Source organism: Lagopus leucura, unplaced genomic scaffold (assembly GCF_019238085.1).
Source record: "Lagopus leucura isolate 7727_CA_CO unplaced genomic scaffold, USGS_WTPT01 Super-Scaffold_73, whole genome shotgun sequence".
NCBI lineage: Eukaryota > Metazoa > Chordata > Aves > Galliformes > Phasianidae > Lagopus > Lagopus leucura.
Window position 1 is genome coordinate 86,016,637 of NW_024962252.1, and position 17,596 is coordinate 86,034,232.

The 17,596-nt window shown below is 37.7% G+C and overlaps 1 protein-coding gene across 2 annotated transcripts in view; it reads right to left on the reverse strand.

Moving 5' to 3' along the window:
* Positions 1-6,604: 6,604 nt before the first annotated feature.
* The window catches only part of WDR26 (WD repeat domain 26), a 28,104-nt gene continuing 17,112 nt past the window's right edge, over positions 6,605-17,596 (reverse strand). For both annotated transcript variants that reach the window (XM_042891848.1, XM_042891839.1), the window contains 7 exons: positions 15,291-15,431; positions 13,802-13,921; positions 12,806-12,951; positions 12,186-12,264; positions 11,448-11,577; positions 8,812-8,997; positions 6,605-7,319 (listed from right to left, as the gene is read on the reverse strand). In XM_042891848.1, the coding sequence (XP_042747782.1) occupies positions 7,294-7,319; positions 8,812-8,997; positions 11,448-11,577; positions 12,186-12,264; positions 12,806-12,951; positions 13,802-13,921; positions 15,291-15,431 (828 nt within the window). In that variant the 3' untranslated portion in view covers positions 6,605-7,293. The remainder of the gene's footprint in view (positions 7,320-8,811; positions 8,998-11,447; positions 11,578-12,185; positions 12,265-12,805; positions 12,952-13,801; positions 13,922-15,290; positions 15,432-17,596) is intronic.

Genomic DNA, 17,596 nt, shown 5'->3' on the forward strand with positions numbered 1-17,596 from the left:
GGTTTTAATCTATTAGAAGGTCAATGTAAGCTGCAATGTATCATGTAAACAGGATGCCACTTGATTTTAAAAGCTTTTGTTCTCTATCTGGTGAAGTGTTTCTTCTGAGGTGTGAGCAGGAAAGGAAGAGTAAGAGAAAAGATTGATATCTATTAAAGAAAATGGGGGTAGGGTGTGCCTCAATTTGTGAGGAATGTAAAGTGCATTCTTCACCACCTCCCTCCTCAACATGAATTACATTACATAACCACAGCAGACCAATGAGAACAGTTATGGATGTTGTCAAATATGAAATGATACACTTATGAATGCAGACTTTTTTTAATAAATCTTCTGATCATTCCTCTGTAATTAATTATAAAAGTTTGAAAGTCTAAAGACCACAATTTTAAGCACTCTAGCATTTGAAGAAGGCTATTAAGTTCTTTTCCTTACCCACAGTCTATAATTAGTTAGCTTCGATACTACGTTAGTACTCAACTGTTCAGTGAAAATACAGTTCATTTAAGAGAGAGGGATTAATTAAAAATAATACAGTTCCCCCTAATTCACTGATATGTTGTGGACTATTGATTATTTTGTTTGTTCTGTTAATGAATGTTTTATTCTAGAGCCGTTCTGTATTATGGTAACAGTACAGTAAGCAGTGGAATTAATAGGATGTGTGGAAGCCCTAGTAACCATTTTAATAAGCCCTATATAGGGGTTACCAATTGACTTGAAACTGACCCCATAAAAGCATGTCTTCACCTGTTTAGTATTGGTACAGCTTTATTCTAATTCTTCTTTGCTTCACAAGAAACTCCAAAGCATTTTGTACAAGTGCTAAGGCTTTTTTTTTTTTTTTTTTGCCTATGAAGATATTATAGTAATATTAGAGGTGGTGGCAGAAGAACTAGATGTGTACTAACTTTGGTGGTTAATCTTTGGAACATTCTCTATAAATATGTATTATATATACAGGGTTTTTCTTTTAAGAGGAGGCAGAAACTGAGGCTGCCATCTTTCTGTAAGGAGCAGAGAGCTTAAGCACGTGCAACACATGGCAAGGTAGTAGAGGACTGCATGGGAAGCATAGGTGCTAAGATGTGAAGCACAGAAGTACCCTACCTTGGAGTTTGTATTTAAGCTAATTATGAAGTGGTCACCTAACAGTAAGTTCTTTACATGAATTCTCTTAAACAATCTAATAAGTTAAAAAAATACAATCACAATTCATTCTACATCCTACTTATGTCACAGTTCTTGGAAATCACGTACCTGTTTCTCTTACACTCTTCTCACCAGCCAGAGGCAGATGTAGGATGACAGGTGCAACAACGTGTGGGGGTGGTGGTGGGGAACAGTTAAAGAAGCTAAATTTCCTTCAGCTGCCATATGGATAATTTATGGCTGAATTGGGTCTGCAATCTAGCAACTCGTTTAAGTACTCGTGCCCCAGGGAAGCAGCAAAAACAAGTGCCTGGAAAGGCATAAGACATGCCCGTTCTGTTTGCAGCTGCATTTAAGGCACGGTTATATATGCACAGCTTAACCTCTAAGCAAGGGGATAAATATTAATTAAAAAGTACTACTATGAGATGGCATAAAGACCTTTTTTCTAATCCAGATAGAAGCTGAAAGGATTAAAAAATGGAACACGCTTTGCCAAAGTGTTCAAAGTTGGAAAACTTACAGGAAGTAGAAGGCAAATTTAGGTACAGTTTTTACTTATCAGAACGCTAGCTACAGCTGAACAACTCTGTCTGTGGTACCAGTACATACAAAATACAATGGCACCTCAACTTTATCCTGCAAGGTAGGAGGAGAAACAAGAATGCAGGGTTAGGTGGAAGGAAAAAAAAGCAACAGATGAGTGGGTTCAAGAGCCACAAAAGCTGCTTAAATCAACTTCAGATAAGATGTTCCTGATGTGCAGCTGGTAAGAGAAGCCTAAGCAAGAAACAGAAGTACTTTAAGAGCACCTGCCTATTGTGGGAAAGAACTGTAGGTATAGATGGGTTATGGTCAGCAACCTGCTTATGATACCTGAGTAAGCTCCAGCATTAAGAAAGAAGGCTCTCATCCAGCCTCAAAGAGCAGGTGTTCAACAACATAAATAAGCACAGAATGGGATGCAGGTGAGCAGCACGCTGAACTGCTTCCATGCAGTCGAAAAGTGGGAGGAGATCAGAGCCAAAAACTGGAGAGCTGCACACAGCAGTAGGAGAATTCAGCTGAGCTGTCACAAGTGATTTCTCCTATCAAAAAATAAAATGCTGCAAATGTGGAAGAACTTTACAATTAATGATCAAGAAATGAACATCCCAGTGATAGTCACATAAGTGAAGCTTAGGAAACTAAGAACTATTCATTCCAGTTATTTATTCTGTTTATTGAATTGAAAGAAAGGGAATACAAACATTTCTGTTAAGTGCTGTGCACCAACATGGAAAAAGTGTATTGTTTTTTTTTTTTTTTTAAAAATCCTAATAAAAACAAATCAGAAGTTAATGTAGTTCCAATTGAACAATTTGTAAAGATATGTTTAAAATACTACACATTTATAAAATAAAAAAGTTAAAACGGTGTTCTGTAAATAATTAGTAAAATGAGTGAAAATAAATACGAGACCCAAAGTTCTTATGTTTTTAATGTAATATAGCAAAGAAATTTTAACTACTTAATATAATCCGAGGAGAGTAACAAAAATCCAGAGTTTAAGAACGCAATCCTTTGAAACATTTAATATCAGTCCATAGCAAATAGTCATTACATACCAAAAGCTCTAAGTGTTAACTAGTTCCACCACAACTCCATATAAATCTTGACAACTTAGAAATCTTGAGATCAACAATAAAGTTCTTTTCTTGATCTCTACAGCTTGGTTTGTAAGTACATACATGCTTTGAGGATCCATTTTGTCCCATGTGTTTTCAAGGAGCCAATAACTTTTTCCATCTGTGCCTAAAAACGTTAAGATTCAAATCTAGCACATAGACCCTAACAATGAAAGATGTTTAAGGAAAAGATGGGGCACGATGAATTTCCAATTTATAAAAATATACTGATATTAACCAAAACCTTCAGGTCAGAGGACACTTCACATACGCACGACTCAAAGTATGCAATAAAACATGACAAGTACCTAGAACGTTTGGTTCTATGTCTGTTTGTGGAACACACGCACACACACATTCATACCAGATGGGAGGAACACTCTCACGGACTTCTTATTGAATCCAGATAACCTGGATCGACAAACAAAAAAACTTGTCTACAGTTCAACAACTAGAGGCAGCTACCGCAGCAGCAGTTCAACACTGCACACTTCAATTAAGTCCACCCTGTTTAAAAAAGTGTCAGAGTTAAGAAGTTCAAAATATCTTTAAAAGTAGCAGTTTTTTTGACATTAAGTATGGCAGCTGAAAATGGTCTCCAGCCAACGTGGAAAAGACAGGAGGAGGTAAAAAGTGTAGCTATTTATGGGAAGGATGTTCCTCAATTGTTCCAAAGATAACAACAACAAAAAGAAAACCATTTAGCAAATACAGGTGTGTTTTGTAGCTAAAAAAATATGGACAAACTATTGAAAGTGCATTTCTCCTCCTCCCCCTTGAGTTACAGTAGTTTGTCAGTAAATCCAGCTTTTCATCTTCATTCCTCTTTCTCTACCTCCCCATGTGGGTCTGCATTTCCCCTTCGAACTACAGCTAATTGTACAAGTCCTTGTTTCCTTCTAAGGAAGCCTTCATAACTGGTTCTGGATGGGAGCGCTGCTTATCAGCGTAAGGAGATACAACTAGACATAAACTCCCAAGCATACTGGGTTTTATTCAACATTACCTGTTTGAAGCCAAGATGAGAAGTAACAGGCAAGATCAGGAAAGCTTTCTAGCTTGCTCCTTTGCTCTAATCATAAAAATGAAGTCAGCTTTGAAGAACTTGAGAAAATACAGAGAATTTGAAATGAAGGTGTCACGTCCCCCTATTACCCCACCCACCCAAACAAGGACAAATCTAGCATCACTGCTTGTTTTCCCTTTCGTGCTCCATTGTGCCTTGAAAATTACTTACCTGAACAGCCAATGAGCATTCAGATAACAAAATGCTTCAGCTTTCTTTTTTTAAAAGATCTGCCTTGGCAATTACCTGTGGCTACTGCAAAAATTAAGCAAAGACCTTACCAAAGAAAGTTAGGAAAGTGTAGTACACTCTTACAGTATTTTCCTCTCTGAAACTGTTCACCAGAAACACAGTGTTTATTGCAGGTATGTGGTTGTTCCAGCCTGACTCCAGCCTACAAGCATATTTAAGCATGTGGAAATCAATGTGTTGCATGAGCAAGCTTGGTTTTTTTTCCCCCTCAAAGTCTCATTTTATCGTCTGCGCACAAAAAGTACTGGTACTTTTCAATTGATGCACTGTGAATACACAACATGTTAGAAACAGTCTGGGTTTCTCTTTAACTGCCAGGTTAGATTGGTTCTCACTACCACTGGATCTGTAGCACAGCTTCACTGTGGGATCAAGTACTGTGGTAAAATTCTCTCTCTCATCTCTGCACGCTACATGGCACAAGCTGACATCTATGCAGTATGATGGAATTGACATTGGAAAGAATGCCATCTGTACGATAAAGGAACCTTCCTTTATGTTGCATAGTTGCACCACAAAACTAAATTAAAGCAGAGATATCAGGACGCGTTTCTAACTAACTTGCTTCTAAATACCTGAAGTGTTCTTTAGAGGTACATACCTATTTCAGAAGAGGTCAGATTTTGGAAGAAGCACTAGGTTCCAATTTTTATTTACAATGCATTGCAGCAGAAAGTAGAAATCAGCTCATACGTACCCACATATAGCTTGTACCAGGTAAGGAGTCTCACTTCGGTTTAGGTACTGCTAACCACATGAAAAATGCCTTTTGAAATGCATGTGAGACTTTCAGTCTAAACGAGACTTTGATCCTTCAACACCTGCCTGAACCTTCCACTGAAGTCCAATGAGTACGAGGTAAGCAAGTAGTGCCAGACTGTTGTACGAGACACAAACCAGAACTGATCTCCCTCCTCTCTACTCTCCCTAAGTAACACTTCATTTAAAAATCAGAGCTTCAGAGTATGACAAAACAGAGGTAACCTCTGAAGATTCCCATGCTACCATTGCTTATGAATTATACCATGTTTTGAAGATGGAAAACACTGTTTTTGGTGTGGATTTGTTTGTTTGTTTTTAAACCAGAAGTTAGGTTTACTAAAAACTGACCGTAGGAAAACTTTGTTTCCCTGCAATATCAGTGCCACAGGAGAAAGACTGACTAATCTTATGCTGTCCAACATAACAGCAACAGAAACACCTCCTCTAAAATGAGAGAATGGGAGAGAAACGGATTTGTAGCCTTCAATTTACATACGTACTACTCAGAACCTACAGGAATAGTTATTACTATCCCAGCAATTCACCTTAAGACAAACTTAAACTGAAGATAAGAATGTTAAGTTCCTACTTCATTTCGGAGGTACTGAACATGAGTATGTCAGATTCAGAGCTGGTTTCAACGAGATTATCAGAATCTTAAATCATCTTGCAGATTACACAGGGCAAGGAAAAAAACAACCAACAAGCCAACCCACCCAATTACTGAACTCTTAAAAAGAAAAATCTGACCTGCTGAACTGCACTTCATTTTTCTTGGGGAAGAAAAAAAAAAAGAGACTATTTATGTTAAGCACCACATTCCCACTCATCAAAGTGGCTACATGCTCTTCCCAGGAACTCAGGCAAACCTTCCCTCATCCTTCTTCCATACATGACTAATGTCACTAGATTATTGTGGATCTTGTGAGTTCACACTTCCATTCACATTGTCCTTGGTGGCATGCCCTCTCCTGCTCCCTCATTACTTCAGAGCACTAACAACACTACCATTCTACCCAAGGTGGGAAAGGAAATCCAGTGCCATCCCACAAGGAATTTGTGTGTAGTGCAGAAGCATAGAGATGCCAGGCCATCTGTTTATTATTAAAAAAAAAAAAAAGAGCTTCAATTATAAATGTCTCTTTTTGCTAAACATGGCATATTAGTGGAACTGTTCCAAAAAGCATTAACGTGTTCACAGCACCAGCTTGCAACAATGTCCAGGAGAGACTTTTAAGCCTGCAAACTAAGAAGTAAATTCTCAAAGTCTAAACATCTTTGTTTACCAAATAATAAAGAAAGTTTTCCATTGCAAAACAAGTTATCTATGATTTGAATGTTCATTACTTCTACAAAATGTTGACTTTGCAAATAAAGAATTCAGCACATTCTTCTGTTGAGGTTTACCTTTTATCAGTATTGTTGCATATATTTATATAACTAAAAAAAAAAGACCTTGTCTTGTTTAAGCTCTTAATCTCCTGGTGTACTCTGAACACTTCTTTGTTTCCCTAAATAATACAATTTATCTTTTCATATGGACAGTGAGTTTCTCCTTCTGAAACAAGCTTCGCTGCCTACGTAAAGCTCCTTGCAGCCACTGCTTTTGATTGGGTGTCAAGACACTCTGGAAGAGCATCAGTGATACCACATTCCACATTTCTTCTTGCATTGGTTTAATTCCAAATGTATACAAATGAAGTCATTTTAATCCTATAAATAATTTATTTTTAAAAAATTGTGCTGTTAACCCCTTTGCAGGGCAACGAGCTATGTGAAAAGTACAAAACTTTTTGTCAAATGTGATATTGAGAGTGCTTTTGACATAGTTCATTGGTTTATCTCAATTTATATATACTGCGCAACGGGCAAGGCTAGAATCCATGAACCAAGCTGCAAAGATCTCAAGCTAAGTAAGGCGGAGAGATTTGAGAAACAAGAGAAGGAAATACTTTCCTATCCAATGTATACTCTTCAGACTAAAGCACTCTTTCTATCAAGCCTTCTAAACTCTTAAATAAAGTGTTCCAAACAAGCATTTAAACTTCATTACACAGAAGAGCAACAAGAACAGTAGCCTGCCAGACAAAAAGGCAGGAGGGAAAAATATATACTGAGTTCAATGGTTAGCCTGAATGTAGCACAGTTCTTCACAACCGATGGGGGGTAATTTCAACACGGTGTCCAACAACGTTCTAACGACGTGCTTCATCTTGACTGGTTACTATGAAGCAAGGTGGTAAATGTTTGGCCCCAACCGGGCTTCAGAAATGGTTCTTTTTCATGACGAGCATGTCTGTCCAGCTATCAATCATGTTTGTTTGCACCAAATCCCAAGCCATTTAAAATACGACTAATTAAGTTAAACTGAAGTCGTCTGCTCCAAATTCGCCATCAACTATCCATGCTACTGCATTCCTCTGAGCAAAAACAAAAACACAAGAGAAAAAAAAAAATCAAACCTTGAAGATCTTATCAACAGTTAGCATTTCTATAATTACATTACATAAATACACTGTGTTAAGTGTTACTAAGCATGCATAGTTATACTGGAATTTATAATGCAACTAAATCCCATAGTAAAAATTAGCAGCTTTAGATATCATCGCTCATAATATCTAAACTTAGCACGTTAGCTGTTGGTACATGAAAATTGCCTCTTGCAAAATAGACCACAGAATAGAATCACCAACGTTGGAAAAGACCTTTAAGATCATCCAGACCAACCATCCAGCTATCATCAATATTTCCCACCAGCCCATGTCTCTTACTACAACATCTAAACTGTTACTTGAACACCTCCAGGGACGGTGACTCCACCACCTCCCTGGGCAGCCTGTTCAATGAAGTACATACATTTACATTCAAGTTCCAGGGGGACTGTGCTAATTACAAAGCTGCCTGCCACCAATTTAAAGTTCCCAAGTTGCTGGAGATATGTTCTGTGCATCTACATTTCTTGTAGATGTACTGCCACGAGAAATCCAGTTTTTATCATTTCTATTTTTAATAGACTTTAATAAATCATTTTCTGGAGAAACTAAGAAAGTAAGTAGGCAGGTAACTGGAAGCAAACAAAAATCCAAATACAAGTGAAGCAAGCTGGAGCATAGGCTTCAGGTCCGTGTGTTACGTTCAAGATGTTACAAATGAGACTGGCAAGGCTGGTCAACCTAATCCAGTACTAGAAATAGTCAGAAAGCATAGGAACAGGGAAAGGAGATGAACCTTAGTCTTAGCATCCTTCCAACTTCCAGCCACTTTCACCTGAGGGACATTCTGAACTAGAAGTGTTTACTTATCTGCTCACACTTCATGGATTTCTCTTTGATTACTTTGTTTGGTTCCCCTTGAAATAACATCCACACTCAGCATCCAATACAGGGCAACTTAAAAGACGGAAGTCTACAAGCTGTACAACAATCCCCTAGTTTTCATCTTGCTAATAATTCTGAGGACTAGGTAAGAAGGGCTGGGAGAACATGCATTTTGACAGTGAAAAAAGTTACACTTATTTAACATGTGGCTCTCTCCAAGACACAGATAACGTCTGATGATCAGGAATGAACCAATCATGTACAGCTTGTAGGATGCAAAAATTTCACTCTCCAGACTCAGGAGAACACTTGTGTAAACACTGTAATAGCATGATACTTGCTCAGAATGCATTATTTCAACGTTAATGACATTACATGCACTTCAAGCACTAGGGGCAATGTTTTAGAAGTCTACACAAGTTAGTCAATGTAATAGTGAGGTCTCAGTGACATCGCAGTTTCCTGTACGGCCATGTGAGAAATTGGGAGCATCAGTTTGGAAACGCTTCTCCACAGCACAGAAAACCCACTGAGGCAGTTGATAGCAATTAGAAAACAGGCATGCATGCACACACACACACACACACACACTCACCTTCAATATCCTGGTTGTCTACAAAAGGTGCTGGTCCCCATATTCTAACAGTGCCATCATCAGAGGCGCTGGCCATCATGGATGGAATCTGCGGGTTCCAGCTCACACAGTTAACAGTACGTGTGTGCCCTGTCAGCTCCGCAATTGGCAGCTCGCTACGCTTGTGCCAAATATATACTTTGTGATCTAAAGAAAACGTGCATTAAAGAAAAACATGAGAAACATTGCTCTACACAGATCGATTTGTTATATCAAGCAGCATTTCCATGCAAGCTCTCAGCCATTACAAAGACATGAGCATTCTTATAAAACCTGCATCTGCTGAATGGGCAACAGCACTACATTTTTTTCTTCTGAAAGCGATCAAAAGAGTATGGGCAAAGATCTTCCACTGAGGACATGATGCTTCCTTTTAAGCCTCGCAGGAAAAACATGTGACTGCAATGCAAATAAGCCAGTACATAGATAAAAAACAAGCTGAGCTACTTACTCTTAAGAATATATAGTTGTAATCTTATTCAAAGGGAACACTTACATTATTACTAGTTTTTTAAATAAACAATCATATTTACAGATTAATACCTGATTATAAATCACAAATACTAGAATATTTACAACCACCACATGTTACTATGCACTAGATCAGATCACAGCTCTGCAGTTAATGGAATAAATCTTGCTACTAGAGACTTGCCATATTCCACTTAATGTATCAAATTACAAGCTATTTCTGCTTTTGACAGCAATTCATTCCTGAGTTGTATTCAAGTACAAATAGATGCAATAAACAATCCTGCAGATCTTATTTTGTGAAAGGAAGCTTTTAGTTCTTTGTTGCAAGATAGAACAAGAAATGAAAAAGTGAAATGGTCCACTCCACTGCCATTTTTTAAAATGTTTTGTTTTATAACCAACCATACTTAAGACTAAGCATTTTTTTCCTCCCAACAGTAGATTAGCAGCCTTTAACAACCGTGTGGGTTGATCTTGCTAAGTAAGCCTTTGGAATATTCCAAATAGAGCTATTTAAACTGAACAAACGTGCATTACTGGCATTACAAAAACAGTAAGTACTAACATACTGACTTGAGCATCATTTTTTGTCTGTTTTTTAATCTGTTTGGAAGGTTTTGATGCATAAGTCATTCTGAAGACTTAGCAAACAAAACAATCCTTCTCTACTCCTCTTCCCAATCCCCTACAAAACAAACTTGCTTTCTGACCTACCTGCTAGAACAGCATCACGGAATCACGTGATAACTCAACTGTCTTCTGCTGAACCAGCTCGTTTGAGTACAACACTTTTACACACACTTGTATTCACGCAAATGTTCTGGTTGATTTCAGGAGACTACACATCCACGCTATTCATCAAATATTCATCAAACAATTCACTCTCTGCTTAAATACTGGACACGCAAGCCTCTGCTGTCTAGGAGAATCAAAGCCTAAACACAAACCAGTATTCTGGTGCTTGTCAGAATGCCTGTATTTTGTTTTTGAAAAAACATACTAGTAAGGCAGCAGCCGATTTCCTGTTCAGAAAGAGACCTTCATTTTCTTCCTACTGATTAATTTGTTAGGAAAAAAAGGTCTACCTAGCTGACAGGGCGACCTCCTAAGCGTAAGAGGTTATGACAACGTAATCCATTACATTTTTGTTTCATTGTTTTGGTTTGTTTGTTTAAACAGTGACTTTTTGTCAGTAGCCACATTTGCAACAATTCCAAATTGTGCAGAGGCAATAGCCTCAGGTAGACCAAATCTAAATAAGGTGGCATAAGCACCTACAAGTGCCGAGTAGTTTACAGACAGTGAAAACAGGGAACTTGTTGATCCACAGAGGTTCGCACTGGATTGGAGATGCTGACCTTCAGTCAGTATCATCTACCAGCAGTCCTTGTCAAAGAAAAGATTTTAGATGTATTTGCTGTTTTCTAAAAGAGGATATTAGCAATGTCCTGGTCCTATTTTCTAACATACATGAGTTACACAGTGATTATATTTCAAAGTGTAATCCTTAGCCCTGCACGTAACCTCTGTGGGAGGTGATGGCATCACATCAGCAACAGCACTGAATCAATTCGAGACACAAGCCATTAATAATTTCTTTCCTTACCACAGAAAATGTGAATAAAAACACATCACACAAAGCCTTTGATTCTAGAAGGGCTCCTTAGTAATATGTCAGCAACTGCTTAATTTGAGACTACTCCTCTGTAATGAAGCTGGCAACTCTGACTGAAATTCAGATCACCTCACCACACCTGTACCTTCAACAGGCAAATGAGGCCATTACTCTGTAGTAGTATTTCTGATTCAAGCCATAAGTGCATCCTTCCACGGAAAGAAAAAACCCTCAAGAACATCCCACCCACTTTTAATTAAAACTGTTCAGATGCTTTAGAGGACAACACAATAAATTCATTAGTGCTTTCTCCTGGCACCAATCTGTCAAAAGATTCATTCTGCTAGCACACAATTACTTCTTGAAGTATGCTATAATTTTGGTGCTCCTCAGACTTATGCAATGAACCATTTGCTTGTTTTTAGAGATTACAGATGCTAACATTATAACAGCAAGGTATAGGAAGGATACAGCATTCCAGTTTTCTGTACAAAAGGGATGATGTTACCTTCGCTGCCACTCGCAATGAAGTCTTCATTATGACCCCCAAAACATGAGTGAATTGTGTAAAATCCTTGTGTAACTCCTTGATACTTCCTCACTAAAACTCTGTCTTGTAAGTCCCATAAGTGAACTCCCTGTGAATCAGAAGTACAGAAGATTCTTTGTTTTAAACCATTGAACTTTACCCACTACATTCTTTTGAAACTTTTTATAAAAAGTTTAAATATGATGAAAGTGCACTACTTCAGACAACTTTGGTAGTGTTACTAGATCAAGAGAGTAAAGATACTCTAAATTGCTAGCTGCAACTTCCTGGCTGTAGCACCATCCATTTTGAAAACTATACTTAATCAAGGTCCCCAAACCAGAAATACATATATTTTAATTTAATCCCAACACCTCCTCTATTCACCCCCAGATTTGTCAACCTCCCACAATTCTTGCATTTTCTAGTTTCTCTGTGTTACTGCCAGATAATTACATTTAAGAATACATTTTTCATAGTATTAAAGCCTTGATTATAAATCACTTCAAAAAGCAAGTCTCAAGGATAAGATTACTTTCTTGTCACAGAATATTCACAAATGTAGTATGACATTAAGGTTTTCATATTAAACTAAATACAACTGGTTAATATCAAATATTCCAATTTCCATCAAGATAAAAGCAAAGAAAATTAAAAGCAGTTAGTACTTGCAAACAGATTTATTTGCAGTTCCATTTGGAGTTGTCACAAACTCACCTGAGTTGCTACATTTAACAAAGCTAAGCGGCCATTTTTTGAAATAGTAAACGACATTATAGGGTGATCCTCTTGTACTCTGAAATTGAAAGACATCACTGTTAAGAGTATGCTTAACCAAATAATAGTGCAACACCATGACAAAGAGTATGTCCCATCTCTGCACTTCTATCAGCAGAGAAAGACGGTGCTGAATTTGAATTTCTATTTGATATTTAGTGTTTCTCTATGTCAATACTAGCCAGGCCTGCAACAGTTTGTTAGTTTTCTTATACTTATGATAAATTCCAGGACTAAATGGACCTGATGCCTCAAATACAGCTCCTAACATTAAAGCAGGATATATTAATGGATGGATATACTATATATGTGAGGCAATCACAACACAACAACAAAAATGCCAAAACATTGACAAGAAAACTCCTGTGCTTACGAAATTGTTTCTAATACTTGACCTAACACATCTAGCTGCAGTTGGAAACCACAAATTTTTATCCCATGTTATTCTCCATTTAATACAGACAGCGTTCCAAGAGCATTCCAAGAAGTTGTTTCTCATCCTGCCCCACACACTTTCTCAATCTTCTCACACAGCCAGGAATTCAAAACCTGATACTTACATGTTCCTGTCTGTAAGATCCTCAAAGTTATAACCCCGAATTCGCTGGTGTGTGTCCGACGCTAAAACAGTTTTTCCATCACTCAAGCACCAAAGACATTGTACTCTGACCCCTTCCCAGGAGTCAAGGAGATTACCATCTAAGTCCTGGTCAGAATGAATAAATAGATAGATAAACAAGCTTTTAGGCTCAGATTTCTGGAGGAGTTATGCAACAAACATCTTTTCCACCCTCTGTTCACACAGCAGCTACAAAAAGCAATCTTACCATTTAATGAAGAGGACTTAATGATTTAGGACTTGGATTGGATTAACTGAAGACCTTTGTAACTATCTGTCCTGGAGAGGTGTGAATCCCCTTCTTTGCACATACCAAACCAGAAAAGAAGCAAGTACTTCATGTCAGGGAGCAATCTGCAAGCTCACTTATGCAGTGAGTGAGGCTTGCATACAGCAGCATCCTTCCGGACACCAAGTCAGATGACAATTAAGAGTACTGGTGAGACTGCAGAACACTATCTAAAAATTAACACTAATTATCAAATGAGGGCTTCAAATTTCTGTTTACACTAGGCAATGACAGCATGCAAAAACTAAAAGAAAGCATAGAAAATTCTAAGGAATAAACAAAATATATGGGCAAAGGCACTGCTTTTTAATGGTCTGTTTTCAAAAGAAGCTATGACAAAAACTTCCATCCCACCAATCCTCCCTTATGCAAGGTAATTGCTTTGTGAATGCATTTGAGCCCTTCTGACTAGTACACAGAAACAGAAATGCAGCTGAAATAATAGCATCTGTGTATTGTACATACAAATTTCAGAGTACTTGAAGGGTTGTTTTTTTTTTTTTTAAAAGCTTATCTGTGAAGATTCATTTTTAATATATACACAAAAGAAAATTAAAAAAAAAAAAAAAGCATCAAAACTCACATTGGACTGCGACAAAATGTTTCTTTCTATCTTTGTTTTCAGTGTGACAGATACAGAGAACTTACACACTGATAGAACTGTCCACGCTGACCTCCTGTTACAAAACGCTTCCCATCAGGATTCCAGGCCACACTTGTTAAACTGTCTTCATGAGATTGGCTCATCTTTGTCCTCAGCTCCCCAGTCTGGAAAATAAGGACAGTAATGCCCAATACCAGCCAGGAGAATCCTCTCCTAAAATGATACTGATAACTTTATCTAATTTGCAGTACCTGGAAGTACACACATCTCAACACTAATTTAAGAAACAAAACAAGCAAGCAAGCAAACAAAAAAACCCTATGAATAATGCAATAAAAAGAGAGAGTTACCACAGCATCTCAAGCATTTCCTCAGACTTGGGGAAATTTATCATTTTGTCCCTCAAATCCAGAGGGGTGAAGTAGTGGGTACATCAGACAACTGTGAGATTACAGTTTAAAGAGGGGAACTCAACTCAGAAATACAAAATGAAACAAACCAAAATGTGGGGAGTGAGAAGGCTACAGTAGAACAAAAGAAAACAGATGACAAGACTGTGTTTAGTAAAAATATACATATATATTCACAACGTTTTCCTCACTAAGCTGAAGCTCTTCATGTCAAACTTCAGCTTTTGTGCCCAGCTCATAACACTGCTGTTTCACAGGACACAGAGCCAACAAATGGCTTACCATTGCCAAAACAGTAAGGGTTTCTCTCTATTCCCTTGTGCCAGCTCTAATGCTCTTCACTGAGCCAACTTACTTCACTAAGCCAATTAAATAAATTGAAACAGAACAAAAGTATTTCAAGGGTGGAAAAAAAACCCTTTTTTTTTTTTTTTGTTTCTAGGGAACTAAATTAGTTCAGAGTCTAAACAGTGCAATAAAGACTATACAGCCCACAGCTGAAGCCAGTGAAGCTTTTGTATCAACTCAGCTGCCCATAAAAATCAACAGCAGAAAAGGGTTTTCAAAGACATGGAGAAAATAACCAAATTCCCTATTTTCTGACTGAAAGACAGAAGTTTGAGTCTCTGTGGACCTTTCACTAGAACTACTGGGAGGGTGACACAAAACAACAAGAAACAAATTAAAAGATGCACACTATTTCTAAAATCTTCTGCTAATTATTTATTTCCTTAGATTGTATTTCTGTCCTGTTTCTTTTTATTTCTGCTGTTCTTCTCTTCAGTAGCTCTCTATGGTCTTGTGGAATTGTGCAATCCCTTCTTAGAAATGAAGAGTCAGTCATCAGATACACCAGAATTGCTACGCAGTCTCAGGCATTCAGACTCCAACTCTATTTTCAGTTCTGTACAAAACGAGTACAGAACTTGTTGGCTGTTTCCCAAATTAGGGAAGAAGTTTAGTCTGTTTTCTATATGCTCACACTTTCGTACGGAAAGTTTGAAGAATTCATATCCTTCATGCTTAATAGATTTAGATATATCTACATTAACATACATCTTCTTTTAAAAAAGCTGCAAGCTGACCACAGTTTTATTTTTTTATACTCTGAGTCACCACTTACTTGTACATTCCAGAGCCAAAGCTCAGAACAATCATCTGGGCCACAGGCAACAAGATAGTTGTCATCTGGACTCCAAGCAATATAAGAGACTCCATATGCATGACCTTCTAATGTCTTAAGTAGTTTTAGCTGGTGAGTATCCTGAAACAAGAGAGATTCCGTTGAGGCAACACAAACGAGCTCCTACCACATTTCATATGTACAACATGTTCAAGTACAGCACGGACACTTCGCTTTATGCAACTTGGCACAGGCATTTTACAAGTCCACTTTACAAGTCATGTGAATAAGTTCTTACTGGAAAAGCAGTTGATAGTTTATAGAGTATGACCATCAGACAAAAGCTTGTGCAAAAATAGAAACAAAAGCCAGAAATGAAAAGCAAACAAGAACATGTAGGTATTTGGTTCTAACCTTCCATGACTGTTCTGAACGTGGAACTCACAAAATGTTGTTGTGTACAAAGTCTTATGTTACATGACACTCAATACTACAGAAACCTTACATGCCAAAACAAGTCCCTACCTCTACTGGGATACAGAAGTACGGTTATCCATATTTTATGGAATTAAGTTACTTTCTTAAAAGTAAAGCACAAACATGTTGGAAAACTGTTATAGTTAAGCAGAATTAATAACCAAAACCCTCATCATTAAGGTTTTTTTTTAAATAACCCGAGTGTATTTGTGCATTAGTCAGAAAAAGATTTCACAGATGTCTTTAAAAGCTCACAAGTGAGGTATTCTTTTTCTCAGAAGCGCTGCCTACAACAAGCTCTGCACCCTTTCCACCAGACTCTGTGAATGAAGCATACTTTGCACACACAGAAGTATCTTACATGAGCTTTATCTTACAACTGCTCTAATGCTGATTTGTCAAAGGAACTTGACTTTCAAGCATCTTCTTATGAGGATAAGTAGTACAACTAGATACCGTGAAAAAAAATCACACATTAACTTCTGAATTACAGTAAACATGCTGCATAGAATAGAACTTGCTGAATTGCTTACAACAATTTTTGTGAAGGTTTCTTTGGTTGGTTTTTTTCTGATTTTGTATGATTGGGGAGGGGGTTGTTCTTGCCTCATACTTCTCTTCAAAATGAATCTGACTCATTTGAAGGTGTTTGATTTCTCTAACTGTCCCATTTTCACTTGTTTTAGCATTAGGCAGAGCATCTCTTGACTTGGGATTCCAGAGAAAGAACATCATCAACAGAGAAAGAGCCTGACGTGGTCTGTTTTCTGGGATCAGCTGCAAGGTACTTAACAACTCCATCAGCCTGAAGCTTTCCTCATTCTGCTGGCTGAAAAATGCCCCAAAAGAAAATGGGCTAAGAACAATCTTCAAAGAACAGAAATAACAGGAGCAAACACACAGACTTTCTCAAGGCCTCTCCTATTTCATTCTGTTCATTATTCCTTGGTCTACATTAGACACTGCCAGGTCTCTATCTGAACCGATCTGAAAAGGAACTGAGTCACATCTGACACCTCTCATCCTGGAGCTTGTCTGCAACTGCTGCATTTTTTTTTTTTAAACTAATCCCAGTGGAAGGGTAGCCTGCCACTTCCACAGCACCTCATTTGAGAGGCAAGAGGAACAGGATGCGTATCATTTTTTCCTTACGATGATAGGAATTGTGGCTGTCACTCTCCTACTGCTCTCATCCCTTTCTACAAATACAATAGGACTGCTATAATTTGTCTTGCTCTCACTATAACAGCAGGTATTTCAGGTAAACGTTCCCAAATTTAGTCAGTTTGCTTCGCATCTGTCACCTAAATAAATCTTAGCAATTCTACCCTTACATATAACTTCCCAAATTTTTGTTATGAAGAAGAAAAGACTATTCAGCTATTAAGTTTGTAATGATTAAGCTCCTTGGCTGAGAAGTCAAACATCCGTCAACAGTTTTTGAGAAAGTGTAGTAAAAAACAAGTTCCAGTAAGAAACAAGTCAAAGGCAAACTCTACCAAAGGAAGATGCATTCCAGACAAGACAATGTCTAATGTTTGTGCTTTAGAGATTCTGCCACACTTTGTAACAGTCAAATAATGCATTCCACACTCAAATCTAGTTTACTCAAGGTATTATTTAATGCTGCTGAAAGAACAGCAAAATGAGCAAACGAAAATGAAAACAGAAGCATGGGTTAAGACAGTTTAGATGACAAATACATGGGTCTTAGGAAGTAATATATTAGTAATACATTAGTATGGAAAAGAAACACATTTAGAACAGTGTGCCCCCATCACTGGCCCAGAATTGGATGGTTGTTTCTTTACAGCTTATACAGGCAGATT